The 17,294-nt window shown below is 41.1% G+C and overlaps 1 protein-coding gene and 1 long non-coding RNA gene across 3 annotated transcripts; one reads left to right on the top strand and one right to left on the bottom strand.

Annotated features, from left to right (window-relative positions):
- The first annotated feature begins 326 nt into the window (after positions 1 to 326).
- On the top strand, positions 327 to 15,319 carry cd164 (CD164 molecule, sialomucin). Of its 2 annotated transcripts, XM_079526745.1 has the most exons (6): positions 327 to 561; positions 1,310 to 1,381; positions 9,885 to 9,956; positions 10,570 to 10,734; positions 10,934 to 11,023; positions 11,625 to 15,319. In XM_079526745.1, exons 1-6 carry the CDS (start codon positions 495 to 497, stop codon positions 11,798 to 11,800), a joined length of 642 nt encoding a protein of 213 aa, XP_079382871.1. In that variant the 5' UTR covers positions 327 to 494; the 3' UTR covers positions 11,801 to 15,319. The 2 variants fall into 2 exon arrangements, with proteins under 2 accessions (XP_079382871.1, XP_079382872.1); XM_079526746.1 differs by lacking the exon at positions 10,570 to 10,734 and having other exon boundaries at positions 331 to 561.
- On the bottom strand, positions 15,101 to 15,463 carry LOC306941338. The gene is made up of 2 exons (XR_013792123.1): positions 15,263 to 15,463; positions 15,101 to 15,210 (listed from the first exon to the last, which is right to left on the bottom strand). It is a non-coding gene; the product is annotated as an uncharacterized lncRNA (long non-coding RNA).
- Between the last annotated feature and the right edge of the window lie 1,831 nt (positions 15,464 to 17,294).

Genomic DNA, 17,294 nt, shown 5'->3' with positions numbered 1-17,294 from the left:
AAAAAGGCAGGTCTTATTGAACATCATTAATTCTCATTCTAGAGCTAGGATCAAAGTAGCCCTAGATTAGCTGTGATGTTGTGAAATGTTTATGTGATGCTGTGAAATGCATGCAACATCAGCCATTCTAGGACCAAAGTAATGTGCAAGTGCCCGAAAAGGACATTATTATTATTATTATTATTATTATTATTATTATTATTATTACTAGTACTACTAAGCTAAGCAGTTATTTCTTGATTGGCCTGCAGTAGCTGGATCAGATGTGGAGCCATATGACCATCTATGCATATGACACCCTGTTTTTTTCCAGTAAAAGGTGCCACGTGACCTGTCAAGTAGGAAGTGGGAAGAAGTAAGCTAGTCAGCAACGCACGACGAAGAAGCAGAGGTCCAGAGGATCATCTCCTATCTCCAGTCCCGGCACGATTCGTTTCACAACAGTATACCGTTGTTTTTAATCGGACGGACATAGCAATACATAGACTGCCAACATGTACCGCAAAATAGCGTTTGTCACGTTAGTCCTGGCGTTGGTCGGTGCATCGGCAGCAGACACAGGTAAGTTTGAGACGTCTCATAACGCAGGCAGCTCAGAGTCATTGCTGAGCTAGCAGCTAGCTGTGTCCAGTTTGTCCACCTAAGCTTTCTCTTGAAAAATTATGTTTATTTAATGTGTCTGCCATGGCCCTCTCCAACACAGCACATTGCGTACTAGATTGTCCATTTCTTAGTTTGAGGGCTGTCAACCAGACTGTCACTGACTGAATTAAAAAATATAAATATTATAGCCTATTCTTGTAACTCGCATGCGACTTATTTCCACGTTGACCAGAGGCAGTGAAGTTTACAAAACTGCTAACGCGCTAGCCTCAGGCCAACCTTTGAAACAAGAAGCTGTTTATTTTGAAAATGATAATGTACATTATGTGTATCTAATATATTATAAGCTGACATAATGCAATAATCAGCACGATGAATTCAAGATGGACAGTTCTGGTGGTGTTAAGGCTAGTTGTCAGATCCAGATGCCATGGTCATTGGTCAGCCACGCACAGACTAGCTTATTATGTAATAATCTATATGGCATGTGCCCACAGTCATGCTTTTAAATTACTGTGTTGGCATAAAAGGAAAATGTCTTTAAATATGACTTTTATATTAGCAGTTTATTTTACACACATTCTGTGTCAATCTGTGCTCCTCATGGTTGTAATGGGAAAAGCCACCCGTTGGCTTAATATCACTTATCTTTGGTGTTAATAATAATTTTACAAACTTGTATCTGTTTGACAATTTCATTTTGCAGATATCTGTCCTGGACTGACATGTGAACAATGTGGAGGGAATAATGAATGCCTGTGGATGAACTGCACGTCATGTGAGTATCTTCCTAAATCTTTGGCATGTTGTGTCAATTGCCATAGGTTGGTCTTTGTGTTGTCTGGAATTCTCTGCAGAGCTGACCTGATGAGACATGATTCTTGGCTATGGAGAGAATGTATGGAGAGAATGTATGGCATTTGTGCAGTCATTTGATGACATCATCCCAATTTTGCAAAAGCAGTTCCAATATCTTGGGAAAGTACCTCCGCAAGGCAGGATGGATGGACAGGTTGTCCGTCGATGCAGTGAAATGCATTGAAAGCTGCAGTGCAGGCGGACCTACCTTGTTGAGGGTTATAATTCTGACTGTTTCCTAGCAAAGACGCACTCATATTTGATTTAAACGTCATTTTCACAACAATGTAATTTATTTTTACTGCTGTGACTCATTCTACTCACACCCACAAATAGAGACGTGTGTGTTAGACACTGAGCAATATTAGGACATCCATTTTGCCATATTTTAATAATCTACCGATGATTGTTTTTCAATCATCGGTATTTCATCATCATTTTTGTATTTTTTAAAGATGCATAAAAAATACAAAGAGCTATGATAGTAAAGAAGCAACACATTGTTTTCTGAGTGAAACAGCAATTTTTTTTTTCAAGCACTTCCAAGCTGTCCACTAATCGTTCGTTACTAAGCTTTAGTAGGTCACCGTTCTATCAGATTGTGAAGGTTGTTGTTTGCATGTTGATCTTATCAGTGTATGGAATTGAGGTTACAGGACTTCATATGTTTTTATGGGCTACTGAGGATTGGATGTAATATGATTTTATTCTGCAGTACTTCCAGGTGTGACAGTAGTGTGTGGGTTATCACGTGCTCGTTCAGAGCCACGTTTGTTCCCAATGACTATATAATACATTGTGCCTCCAGTCCGCTGGCTGAGCATGATGAAGATGGACATCAGAGGTAACTAGGGGACAGTGTGACAGGAAGTCTGCTATATCCTCATTCCTCACAGAACAGAGGGTAGGGGGGGGGGGATAATGGTGCAAGTGAAAGCAAAGTGAGTGGGGAGGATGAGGTGCAAGATATCTTAGTTTTGATTTGGAGGTGTGGAGGAGGTGAGAAAACAGCAGAGAGGAGCTGGGTCTAGTGTGACTCTTATTATCTTACTAGAAAATCTGACTACACCCGTCATATCATACTGTGTGTCAGGGATGAAACAGGAGGGAAACATGGATATATGTCAGGTAAAGGAGAATGTTACCCCATCAGGCCCGGCGCCACCCCTGCCCTATCCAATGTTGTTTTGTAGCCTACTGTGATGTTGGCAAATGGCAATAATAGCACAGTAAAGATGATATAATCTAATATGATGTGTGTAGTTCTTTATAGATCTAGCCTCTTCATTTTTATCTCAAAGTGCACCAGATTGAAGCATTTTCATCACAAATTAAAAAGGGGGGCAAGCCCCCCCGGACCCCCCTGGCGGGGCAGTGCTATCATTCCAATATTGCATATGACCAGCTGAGTCATAGAACTGACACTGCCTGCTTGATTTAGCAACACAATATGATTTTTTTTTAACCGTTTTTGTTTGTAGCAGCATGTTTCGAGTTGTTATAACCAGTGCTGCTAGTGAATATCACTGCCAAATATCACTAGAAAACCAATCCAGCACAAAAGGTAGTTTTATATTTTATTATTGACATTATTAAAAAAAGAAAAAAAACTTCTTCTTTTTTGCCCCCTCAAAAATCTCAATTGACCCCTCAGTCATTTCATCCTGGCGCCGGGCCTGTACCCCATTGATTACACTAATGATTGGCTCCATAAAATGTACAGCCAGTCAGACAGAATTGTCTCCACCAGGCCCGAATGGGACAGTATGTTTTGCACTGTGTATGTGCGCACACGCGTGGCTACAGGCTTTTGTTTAGACATACTATTGTTGGTCCGACTGTCTTTAGACCGACAACCTACCTCAAACCCTAACCGCAAGCACGGAGCAGCCCGTGTACGACCGTTGTTTCCGCATGCCGGTCCATAATCTTCGTGTGGATCCCTTGCGCGTCAATCCGTCCGTCTGTGTACAGCTAATCTCCGGCACCGTTGGCCCGGTCGATGCCAAACTGTACACACACTCCCTGGAGAGACGAACCTCTGCCCCAAATCTTCCAGAACGGCCTGTTATAGCGCCACCATGAGGCAGATTTTTGCTAAACGATTTCTTTATATTCCTTGTACAGATTTTATCCATACATCACGCAACTTTTATCCATCATCACGCAATACATACACTATCTCTATAGTGTATGTATACACGGGCACAAGCTGTGCATGACACGAAAATAAATAAACAACCAATCAATCAATCAATATAGTGATACACTGATTTTCATATTCCATCCTGATATTCCATCCTGATTGGCTAAGATTATATTGTGGTTGGCTAAGATTGATATCTAAAGTTTGCAGGTGTGGCCCGTTTTGAACAAAATGCCTCAAATCATGAAGTCCAATTGATGGGAAACTTTGCATTGTTTCTACTACGTTGAGCCTGTTGAACAATGAATGCCACCATTTTAACATTGTGTTATTATAGCGCCACCAGGAGGTACATTTTTGCAAAAAACAAACAAAGAAACATGTTTATATCACTCCTAGGCTTCACTCACACCTTCGCATCTAGCATACAACATTGTTGGATGCTAGATGTAAACAAAGGGTTTGTTTACATCTTGCCCCAATGCATTTCCAATGGAAGTCACATGGTTTGACACAACATTTGTGTTGTACAGCTTTCGGCTGTGTTTCGACTGCCCCCCACCCCCTCATACAACAAAAATGTTGTGTCAAACCATGTGACTCCCATTGGAAATGAATTGCGAGCTTGCATCAGTAAACAAGTCTCATGCATCAGCTATACATCAATCTGTTGTGAAGGTGTGAGTCGGGCCTTACACATTTTGTCCAAACATCACAAACAAACCTGTGCTAATCTATCTTCATAAGGCCTGATACTTAACACCCATATACATAGGAAGCTTTGATTGTCCCCAGAATGCCCTGTAGCAAGAGAAACATTCAGAGAGTGAGAGAAAGGCGATCCCACACCCTGTTCGCTTATTGTCTCCCAGTTTGAAATGGGACTGGCTGGATATAATAACAGAAGAGGTGAGGTGGTTAAACAGGACAAGCTGCACGGCACTCCCATACCTCCTCTTTATCTATGAAAGTCCGATAGGATGTCATAGATGTCACGTGTAAATTATTTGTTTTCCCCCTGGGACAACGTTATTGTTGCACCTTATGTAAAATCTAAGCAGAAGATAAACTAGTGGGTCATGTCCTGAGTTGTATTGCAGTCATCTTGATTGTTGATAAAGTGTTTTCGATATAGTCTTTGCTTTTATTGTGGACTAGATTAACTATCAACCATTCTTCCCCCTTGTTAAACTGCCAATGCAAACAGCTTATGAGTCACTGAATGCTTGGCGTGAACATGGGAGCAGTTTCAAAGAGACAATTATTTGATTGTGTTCTTCAGTGAGTGTGGTCTGTATTTGGTCTTCTCTTCCGTTAACAGTGGCTCAGAATGCCTTGAGTCAATGCAGTCCCACCAGATCTAACAAGTCACAGGCCACGGGCAGAAACACCAGCACTAACAGCTCGACACACACATGCGCACGGACCACGCACGCAGAGATGGGCTGGAGCTAATGCTTCTCACAAGCCCAACAACAGATCACCTATTAGATATGAACAAAGCAGAAAGGTCAGCAGCAGCTGCCTGAGGAAGATGCTTGCTCTCTAAAGTACATGGCAGCTGAGTTGCTGCAGTGAGCTAACGCCTAGAGCCTACCACTCTGTCATTACCAGATTTATCTCTGGTTTAGCGATTTTGTGTAAACATGCTTTTGGCGTCAGAAGCACGTTTCCTTGCAGACCGCATTTAAATGCCTCGGCGCTTTCACATGTGCTCATGCTAGCTTCAGTGCACCTCTAAGTACAGGCTTTGGGTCTGTGACAAAGCCGTTAGAGCCCTAGTAACCTGGAGGCTGTTTGCTCTGTTAAGCCAGGCTCTTCAAACTTCCTCTGTCACCTGTAGCTACACTACAGTAGTAGCTAATAGTAGACTTGTGGCACCATCATTTTGGAATGTGTGAGCAGGTTCCACCTTTCACAGCTGCTTGTGAGATAACAACCCTGTGTCCTCCTGACATCAGGAAGAAAAAAAACTTCCTGGACATGCACAGATAACAGTGTGCTATCACAGAAGTTCCAAGGCTGGGTAGTTGGTAACGGTCAAAGTGTTTTTTTCTGGAGAGGCACAAGGGAACCCGGCGTCCGATTAAATTAGAGATTTGCTACAACACATAATATCATAATGTTAGTTAAATAATAGTTGATAGAATAATTCATTATTCTTCTCACTACTGCCAAGTATGCCAGTTTATAAGCAAAGATGGACACTGTGTGGCCATAAAGACCGCCTGCTGATGTCTGGACTAATAATCCTCAAGCATGGCCATTATTGAGTTTGAGAACATTTTTGTTTACGTCATAGAGAATCCTGCTAGTACTATCATTTACTTATTAAAATCTTGAATTATGTCATGGTTTAATTTAAAATGTATTTGATATTGTCATCACAATATCACAAATTATTGTCACAATAGAGTGTCGCAGTCCCGCCTCCTACCCTGGACCAGGAAATGAAACCCAATGCATTTTCCTCATAGACATTTCTTAAAGTATTTATTTAAAGACGGTTACGCCGCGGACAAAGCCAACTCGAGTCGTGACAACTCATGACAACACAAACAATATTTTGGACCAAACAAATAATTACAAAGAAGAAAAACAACAAAAAAAGTGTTGTAACCTGCCGTTTTTTTCTTCTTTCTAATTATTTGTTTGGTCCAAAATATTGTTTGTGTTGTCATGAGTTGTCACGACTCGAGTTGGCTTTGTCCGCGGCGTAACCGTCTTTAAATAAATACTTTAAGAAATGTCTATGAGGAAAATGCATTGGTTTTCATTTCCTGGTCCAGGGTAGGAGGCGGGACTGCGACACTCTATACCAATATATGGTATATGTTAAAAAAATATTGCGCTAATACTCCATATTGTCCAGCCCAGCCCCTAATTCATAACTCATAACACCCATATATACTGTAGAATGAACAGAACAGCTTGAACAGGAAAAGATTCAAATGATCTTCAAAACATGTCCAGCTGAACAAGAGTTCTCATGATAATATAAAGGATATGGAATCCATTGCAACATGCTGCTGCCATGACTCATAACACTGTTTTGTTTACCTGGCTGGATCTGGCTAAAGTGTCTGCTATTGCGTAAATAAGTTGTAACCTTAGTGTGGTGCGTGTCACTGTAGCGGATTGATTTACTCGTTTGGAGAGAGATTGAAACAAAAAGGCTAGGGAAGGTTAATTTAAAGTTAGTTTAATTTCTTTGCTGATGTCATAGTTTATTTCTTGCCCTAGAGCAGTTTTAGTTAATCTTCTGGGGGTTCATGATGCCATATTTGACGAGGCAGTAATTCAGTAAAACTACATCACAGGTAAATGAATAAAGTCTGGCACAAATCGATAGTTCCTTGGTGCAGCTGTACCAAATTATGTTTCTCTGCTGTTTGTCTCATTCTTCATAATTAGTAAGTTACTCCATTCAATAAAGTGACTCATTCTTATATTTACAGTTTTTCAGACCTGCAAGACTCTGAATGGTCAAAGTCTGTCTAGCATAGTTAATAAGTAATCTGAGAGATCATGAGGTGAAAAAGCTTACACCAAGATGATCAGACCATGACTTAATAGTTTTTGTAGCAGGCTTAGAGCTGGCACAAAATGTGTACATGTTTGGTTTACTCATCAGGCAGAAAAATGGACCGCTCTCTCAGATAAAGTGTGTGTTTTATTTAGCTATTTGCAGTAATTGTAAGCCATATAGCGTTGCGTGAGTGGTGAGACGCGCGTGTATGCACGGCGCACGCACACACACGCGCACACACATACACGCGCGTTGCGATTGGCCACTGTACACACACATGTGCGTTGCGAAATTAGCTGGAATTGTTTACCTGGGCTATAGATGGCGGCGCAAAATTGTATAGGCCACTGTTTGTTGTGTTGCGGCGGTAGCTAGAGGAAGCATGCCAGTGGGGTAACAGCGAGAACGGTGGCCTGTGATGCAGGTGTCGCTAGGAGGCGGAGGTGTGAGGTTGCGCCCATGTAAGTAGATGGGGACATTTTAATTCACTAAAGTAATTTTTAATGTGTTAAATGGGAAAAAGGGCTTCGTTAAGACCTCCATATTATTATGGTCAATGCCTGTGTGAAAAGTGGGGAGTGAGGAGCTACGACAGTGTTAATTATAGTATGATGATATGAATATGATATGATATGATTATAGTATGATGATATGATATGATCATATCATATCATATGGAGCGTCAGACATTGTGTTTAGACATAGCCTGAACCAGTCAAATAACAAATAAATAGTAGCGTTTATATCTCAACCAATAAGTGTTTGGGGCCGTGAATTCTTGCTCAAATTAAGATTGTGAGCAAATATAGGAGGGGTGGACGACGTCACTGCATGGTGCGTTGTCGCTCGCGGTACGTCAGGGCTGATGAGGTGTAACTGTTAGCAGAGCATGCTTGTTACCAGAAGGTTCCCTGTTTGATTCACAGGACCGGTGGGAAAAATCTTGAGTGGTGTTGTGAATGGCCATTGGCCACCACTTACTAACCACTTACTACTAACCCTGACTGCTCCTGTGGAGCTGTTCAGTGGCCAACAGACTGTGGTTGTACCATTTAGCTCCCAGGTTTGAATGTGTGTGTGTGTGTGTGTGTGTACGTCTGTGTCTGTCTGGCATTGCTGAAAGTGAGTGCTCAGCAACTTTCCCTGGGTAAATAATGGACAAAAAAAATAAGAAACATCCTCAATGAGTTCTATTAAATGGTGAAGATGTGTTAACTGTCCTAGAGACACTGAACCTCTAACTGTTTCCGATGAGCAGGTTGAGGCCTTGCATGGTTTACTCTGCCATCAGTGTGCGAATGGATGAATGTAATGCACTTTGGATAAAGGCAATATATGCACCATTTAACCATTCGTTCATCGGCCCCCATGCCTAACGTTTCAATGTCGGTAATCTTCATGCTGTCCTTTTGGACCAATGCTGTGCTTGACTGTACCCTGTACTGTATCTTATTGTCTAATAAAAATAAAATGATCAATCAATCAATCAATGTCATTATGACTGATCCAGCTCCTGTTTAAAATGAACACTTAGTTGTTTACACAACTCTAGTAGTCTTGTTGTCAAAACTGAACTGTGCTTGCTTTCACAATGACATTTTACAATTTAATATTTATTTATTTACAACTTATCCACCGTAGTCAACAAACAGGGCAAGATGGTCTATTAAGTAGAACAATTGAGTGCTTCAAAGAATTCTTTGCATTTTGGTCATGTGAAAAAAAATCACACCCGTGTGAACTGAGTGGTGTAATATAGTCTGACGTAATGAAATCATGTCTGACGTAATGAAATCACACCCGGGTGAACAGGGTGAACATAGCAACCATGCTCATTTTTTCTGCACTAACAAAGCCAGTTGTAGGAAATCACACCCGGGTGAACAGGGTGAACATAGCAACCATGCTCATTTTTTCTGCACTAACAAAGCCAGTTGTAGGAGTGGTTTACACCACTCAAAAATATAAACTAAAGTATCCAACATACATAACATATATAACTATGCAGATATATACATATCTGCATAGTTATAACTATCATCTAAAAGAATTGGTGACACATGGCCCGGGCCGGCCTAGCAGTCCGGGCACCTATGCTGGTAACCCGATCCAGACGACCTTTGCTGAGTGTCTTTCCCCCCCATCTCTCTCTCTCTCTCTCTCCGTTCCCTGACAACCTACTGTTAATCTATCAAAGGTAAAAAGACCCAAAACTAAAATATCTTAAAAAAACATTGGTGACACAAGGCATACAAACATTACAAGGAAAGAGGAAGGTGGTCTATCTATTGTCAATATTCCAGCATTTAATGACCTCATTCAAGATTATAGGACATGATATCATACAAGAGTGTAGTTTTTATTGGTCTCATACAGTGATGTAAATAGGTTTTCAATGTACTGAGTCCCAGGATGCAGGGATGGTCTTTCAGATGAGTCCCAGGGACATGTTATGAGTCCCACTTCAACGACGTTAGGAGCCATATTTTGCCATTTTCACAAATTGCAGTATTTCACTCCAATTTCATTTGTAGATGGTTATAATGTGGTTATATTCATGTAGAAATTATTATTATAACTAAAGCTAGCAAAATAAACTGGAATACAAAACAGTACAGTAGTACAGTAATGCATCCCGTGGATGCAGAGGTCGTTGTTTTATTGCATCCATTAACTATAAACTGCGTTTTGGGATGCAAAATGCACCCTATTTTAATCTCTGCTCATACACCTTTTTCCCCCCTACAGTAAATGCATCCTCCTGTGTCAATTCGACTCTGGTGGCGGACAACGGCACGTGCACCAACATTAGCTGCACAGGTAAGAATGAAAACAGCGTGATGGCCTCTGTAAAGGGATATTCAAATATGGAAGCACAGCTTTATTATTATTAATGTTAAAATATTATGAATTCCTCCTATACAGGCTCAGTGTTAGTGATATTCAGGTCTAAAGGAAAGAGTTCTAAGGCATGGATTTTGTATACAAAAGGCCATGTTTTGTAACGAGGAAATTGACGTAGTACACAAAAGATTTTGGAAGCAAAAAGCAGAATCCGTTAATCCATTTTTACATCTTCGGCCGAAAGTGCAACAGGAAAAAGGTGTCTCTGGTTGTGTTCTATCGTGTAACCTCATGGGTCTCTGTAGAGTTGGTTGGTCCTTTCCTCTTCTGCCTTCCTCCCCTGTCTGTAGCTAGCCTCTGTTGCTTAATGGCTTTATTTTTTGCTTTGTCTTTCTGTATCCACTTGGGTGTCCGAGAGGTTTTGGGCAGGTGCAGGTCTGAACCCTCGCTCGCCCAACAGGACGTAAGCGTGTGTGACCCTTGGCATTAACACGGTTGTCTTGGTGTTTCTCCCCTACCCCACCACCCCCCCAACCAACCCCCCTGTACCTTCCTACCCATCCTGTCCTGGTGTTGGTTTCCCCTTTAGCTAATGACCAAGTAACCACAGGCTCTCCTACAACCGCCCCCCCTACCACGGCTCCACCCCCCCCTCCCACCACCCCTCCTCCTGTGGCCCCTACTACAGCCCCTCTCCCCCCCACCACCGCCGCCGGCACCACCACTGGCACCACCCACGAGCCCACCACAGCAGGTAACTCGCCGCCAAATGCCCCCGCTACGCCTCCCTGTCTAAGTCGGTTATGCACTATACATTTTAGAATTCCTAATGGAGTGTAACACCTGCATCTTGTCCACATTTTTGTGAGTGCAACACCCACGCACAACTACGTATAACTCAGTTTGTAATGGTTGAGCAGTGCACTGGCTAACCACTGTGTTCCCTGCTGCAGCCAACGGAACGGACCCCACCTCCAGCCCTGTTCCAACCAACGCTACCACTCAAGAACCTGGCAGTTCCACAGCCTCAGCCACAACCTCCAGTAAGTCACTTAACTCCACCCCAGGCACCCCAAGCGGGGGATCTGGGGGTCCTATTTTACATAATAGATGTAAGGTCCTGTGTTCTTGTTAATTTTGGGACTTTGATACCAAATCCTGGAGAAATCCAGAAGTCCTGCAGAATCCAGAAGGCAGCCCTGGATAACACTAGGGCCAGCAGAGATTTTTTTTCACCACTTCCAGGATCCAGGATCATTCAGACTGTGGCGACAAGCGCCCATTAGTGGTTAAAACACTGAAAACACAAAATCTCAGCTTTGGCACCCAGGACTTTGCAAAGAAATACAGAATGTCTCGTCTTTGGCACCCAAAGAGTTTTAATTTTGGCTTTTGTGATGGTACAGTGGCAGTGGACATTAGTAATCTGACTTGCCTTGCTATATTTGTCTTTCTGGAAATAAGCTATTATCTATCACATTCTATTACATTTATTGTGATATCCTTGACATTTTCAAATAATATGTATTTGTTGCAGTGTGTTCTCTATAACCATATATCTTTATGTAAAATAAATCGAGTAAAAAAAGTGACACAGCCCTTGTTCAGATTCGAGCTGACCCTTCCTGTTGCTCCAATCCACAGATGGAACCAGCACTGCCACCACACCAGTGGCACCATCTCCTGGCCCGCACAAGGACTCGACATTTGACGCTGCAAGCTTCATTGGCGGAATCGTGCTGGTCCTGGGCCTGCAAGCGGTGATCTTCTTCCTCTATAAGTTCTGCAAGTCCAAGGACCGCAACTACCACACTCTCTGAATTGGCAGTTTGGTTAAATTCTAAGCTTTTGGATCCACGGCACTTGCCCACGCCCCCCATTTGTGTGCCAACTATACCCTCCTGATCAGACCCCCAGGGTCACCACACCGTGCACACACTGACCACCTCAAACGGTGTTTCCAAGCAGACCAGTCTATGTTGCTGTTGCCCTCATTGATTAAAGATGGAGTGCCGTGATTTTTTTCCACCCTAAAACATGATCACCAATTCTTATTGTTAAATAAGGAGGTATAATCTTTTCAAAAAAAGTGTACAGTATTTGTTAAAATGTTGTTTTTATGTGGGCACGCCCACCAGTTCATTAAGTATGCCTGGTTTGCCTGGTGGGTGGTGATGCACCTGAACTGAAGCCGCACCCACAGCTGTAGTTGTATGATAAAGGGGGAGGGGCTGATAGTGTGGTGTCACTATATTACTGTTTATTTCATTGGCCCGTTTGACTGTCAAGGTTTCAGCCTCCAGGAAGAAACTCTAAATACAAAGTTAATACACCATTGCACATAAAAACGACTCCAGGGTGTCTAATGAAGTACTGTCACCTCATAGACACATGAAAAACTGGAAAAATACAAAAATTGTGGCACTCCATCTTTAAGTGTATGGTAGAGCTGTGGCTATACCAACTAGGCCCCCATTATGCTGTTTGCGATCTTGTGCAGAACTGTTTCTGTGCTTACTTGTGGAAATTCACCTTATGGCTTTTAATGTTCCCAATGCCACTTACAGAACTGATCATTTACACAGTATGAGAAGGAGCGTATACCTATTTTGTCATGCTTTGGAAACGCTGTCTTGAGTTCCAACCCAATCTTGAAAATGTGAGAACTTTAGCGTTGCGATATAGCTTTCATTCTCTTTTTGAGTCATGTCCTATTAATTTAATTACTAAATACTACATTTAGTGAAATGAAATCTCAGAAGGGAATAAAAGTGATAGATGCATCTAAAAATGAAAGGTCCACATGGATGACTTTGGCAGTAATTCTGTGTAGTTTACTTTTATCGACTTGTCTGGGTACTCAACCCAGTACTCAAGGCATACCGGTACACAGATTGCCAATAGTGAAACTCAGTGCAATAAACATGTATCAATTTCATCCCCATGCCAATAACTCCCAATTATCATTTTCTCATCTTCACAGACTCCCAAGATTTTAGTAATCATGCACATTAACCGCCCCCACCCCTCTTCGGGCCACTCTCTGACAAACATATGGGCAGAGGCCCGAGGGGTCAAGATGACAGATTGTAGTATATACGTGAAATAGAAATAATTCCTTACTTTAAATAGTGTAAATAAAATGGAGTCTAAGGAGATAAGGAACATGGTATGCACCTTCTTGACGTGGACAATGATAGCAGTGAAGTGCCTTTAATGTTAAATGTCTAATATGACTTAACGAGTAGGGGATGTGGAAGTATTTTCCTCCTGGCTGAGGCCTGAGTGTAGTTATTAATGTGTGTTAGTAGACTCATTGAAGAAGCGGTATCGCTGTGCTGATATTGATAAGCAGAGAGAACCCTGAGTATCGCAGCTGGACTGAATTTCTTTTTAGTACAGTGGTCGCTGAATGGAGATGTGTTATTGCTTATTGACATCTGCTTTCCCCGAAGGCAGATGTTTTTTTTTTCTCTCCTCAATGCATGAAACGTTTGGTCTAGTTCTATCTATGGTTCTCTAGTTTAAATACATATAAGAGGGAAGGTTATGGTGTTAAGTAGGTTCATTTGAAACACCTGATGAATATCGGAGAGATCAGATTCAGTCAAAAAGTCAGTTGAAGTACATTGTAGTGTTTGTTGTGTTTGCCTCATGCCGTGCAGTGGAGATGAGAATTGGTGATTGAAATGCAGAGAAAAAACAACTTGGTAGCCACATTAGCTTGTGTGGCAAATTCTCTAATTAGCTTGCTGCTAATTGTGTGTTTTTTGTTTTGTTTTTGTGTTTGTCCCCCTTGTATATAGAACTATCCTATCTTTCATTTACCTTCTAGGTCTCAACTTGAGGCAAAATGAAGGACTTCCTGTTTTTCAGTAGTTTTGCTTGCAGCAGTTTGGTGATGTTGAGAATTCTGTTGAATTGTCAGTTTTTCTTTATCGTTTTGAATTATTGCATGCCAGATGCTTGGAGTTTTGATTCCCCCCCCCCCATAACATTTACTTTCAGGATTTAGACATGTGACAAACCACTCAATTAATTTTTTTTAACCAGTATGCTAGCCTAAAGAATGCCTTGAAACAGTTTGCATTAAAGCCAAAGTTGTCAGTTTTGGCATGGAAAATGGAGCATTGCACTGACAAAGCTTTGATTTGTACTTTTTTTTTTCCTTCCCCTTCCTATTTTGCCTTTTGTGATTCAGCCAAAATGCTTGTTATTTGAAGTCGAATATTCATATTTAGCAGATAATGATCATCTAATTGTTTTATATATGACCACAGACGGTATGTAATTTATATGTGCACATGTGACATTTTGGCCCCTATGTCCTTGGATTTAGTGTTCGCTCTTGAATACCATACTCACGCCTTTTTAAGACTAACCTACAGTCACCTGGATGGAGGACAGGTATTAGGCTACAGCCCAAAGACCCAACTATGGCGAGTGGTGTATATACAGGCTACAGGAGTCCAGTGTCTGTATGCGCATGATTGACCTCTGATTCACCCATAGAAATAATTCAGTTTGACCAAACTGCTGAAGTGGCGAGCTGTTCAGCAGTTGGTCACTATCCTGTTTGAGGACTCTCTGCTTTGGCCATGGTAGCTGCATTCCTGCAGAACTCAGCATCACGCGTTGGAATAGCGGCATCTCAAAACACCACTGGTATCCATAGATACGGATAGATGGCCATTGTTTCTCTCTGTCCTCAGAGTTTATTCTTCATGTTCCTCATCACACCTCTTTAGGAAAAGTGCCTTATTCAGTTAAACATCCATAATTATCTACAGTATGGTTCACCTTCAGTCCAATTATTTCTCATGTATTAGATATCACAAGTCGCCACTTTCAGTTTCCTCTAAAGATTACATTTCCATCTTTTTGCGTTAACAAACCACTGATGAAGGATATAGCAAGAACCACAGTCACTGCAACATTTCCTCAGTCTCATGAAGACTTTAACTCTATCTTGGGTTATCATTTCCTGTACTATGTATGTAGCCATCAAGTTTATTTCAAAGTGGAATTCTAAATTTTCAATCCAGTTTTGTCTGCTTTGTTTGTTGTTTTTTTTGTATTGCCAAAATTGTTACATCGGCTTCTCATCTTAACAGTATGGAATTCCCATTCTTTGCCTTGTTGTTGTATTACTACAGGCACACATTGCCATAACTTTTGGCTGCTGACTATTTGTGGCCATGAGTTTTGTCGGTATGATTTCTTAGCTTTGCTCTGATCACACACACACACACACACACACACACACACACACACACACGTACGTGCACACACACACACACACACACACACACACACACACACACACACACACACACAGAGTAATTGTAATATGCAGACACTTGCAGAAGCCACAATGCCTGCAATATGTTTTATGCCTCCCCCCTCTGGAATCTTGTTTCTGCTTCATTTTTTCTAGTGTTGCCTTTAGTTTGACAATGTTGAATCAATAAAGTTTGAATATTGTTAAATGAGTCATCTCAATATATCCTTGTAAGTTTACTGGAAGCTTGTTATTTACATGAGACATCACAACTGGGGCAATAAATGCAGAGAAGCACCTGTTTTAATCTCCATGGTTACAGCTGAACAAGTTCCCAGACAACAAAAGATATCAGGTTCCATTCCTGCTTTGTGTTGCACTGTAGATGCTTGTAATGCCAGGTCAACAGGCTCCTTTGCTGACAATTTGCATCTAAATCACATGCATGTGGGTGCATTCTGGATTAAGACCGTCTGCTAAATGCCTAAATTGTATATATCCACATAAGGCTGCATCAATCCACTTTGCCTCTACAATAGTGGAAATAGTGGAAAATAAGCCACATGAAGTGTTTCTTTAAATCAGTGATTCTGTATTTGCTTGTGCTCACAGGATATCTGAGCATTTATTTGTTGCTTCCTCATCAGTGAAGAGTGTAAACATGAACATAGTAACCTATATACCTGTAGTAATAGTAACCTACAGTATTATCCTACTCTAGTCTGTACTATGTTTAATGCATCTCTTTTTGGTGAGCATTTTGGCATTGATGTTTACACTGACAGGCAAGTATTTTTTATATTGTTCCAATTTAGTTATACACAGCTTTGCTGCGCTTTGGTTCAAAACTTCATATTCTTACATAGATTGGTGAAACATCACTTTCTCAGTTGCAGAAAAAACATCACTGACGGGCAAGTATTTGTATTTCTGATATTGTTCCAATTTAGTAATACAAGGTTTTGCTGTGCTTTTGATCAAAACTTCATCGTTTTACATAGATTGGTAGAACCAATAACTTTCTCAGTTGCAGAAAGTGGTCATTCTTTATTTGCTGTACAACCACATTGCTTGCCAAAATGTAACGTAGATTTTCAGATGGAAATACACATGTGGATTTCACTTTAAAATAAGCCATTCTGTTAGTGCAACTTCTGCTGTTGTTGATATCAATATGTCTGATTTACTTGGCTCTCTGTCATTTCCTTTTTCTTCTACCACTCGACAGGATGCTAAAGTGGAAACCGGTCATGGCACCATGCAAACATCCAGGACCCTGATTTATTTTAATGTCCTCATATGGCAATAAAGCCATAATTGACCAAAGAGCATCAAAATTTGTTTAACTTAAGTTATGTGGCCACCAACCTTTCTTTATTGTCTTGTGCGCACACCGATGCATGGCTCAATACAGAAGAATGTCCCCACTAAGTGGTTCTCTAACAGGATTCATGGTAAGTTCCTAAGGTCACTGCTTATGTAGCAAAAAGCTGGTCCAGAGGAAGTGGACCACACATTCACCTCAAGTATGACGCTGTGGGCTGTAGATTGTGTATAACTACATTCTTGAATGAGGTGTGTGTGTGTGTGTGTTGACTATTATTTCATTCAGTTCAGTGGCCTTGAGTTCACAACGGGCACTGTTTCCCAGAAACAGAAAAGGGGAATTTCAGAAAAGGCCTTTTTAGACAACCACAAAGTCTCCCTCTCGCCTTCCATCTTTCCATTAAAAACAATCTACCACTCGCTTCTTCTTGACAGTTATATTTAATGGACTGCATCGTTGTTCTATTTATAGTCAATAACATGCCTTATGTGCACTCAACTAAATTTTTGCATGCACTGATTTTGCAGCCTGACTAATAATTACATTACCTTTCAATGAAATCAAGGGTAACAGTACAATTATCACATAAGATTACTGAAACTTCCTAGAAATAAGCAATCCTGAAATACAATACATTCATATCATATGCTTAATTTCAAAGATCTCAGTAGTCTATTTTAAATTATTCTCTGTGGAAACTGACAGC

Source organism: Electrona antarctica, assembly GCF_951216825.1.
Source record: "Electrona antarctica genome assembly, chromosome: 17".
Lineage (NCBI taxonomy): Eukaryota > Metazoa > Chordata > Actinopteri > Myctophiformes > Myctophidae > Electrona > Electrona antarctica.
Note: the sequence above shows the minus strand (reverse complement) of the source record. Positions and strands in the feature narration are given on the sequence as shown.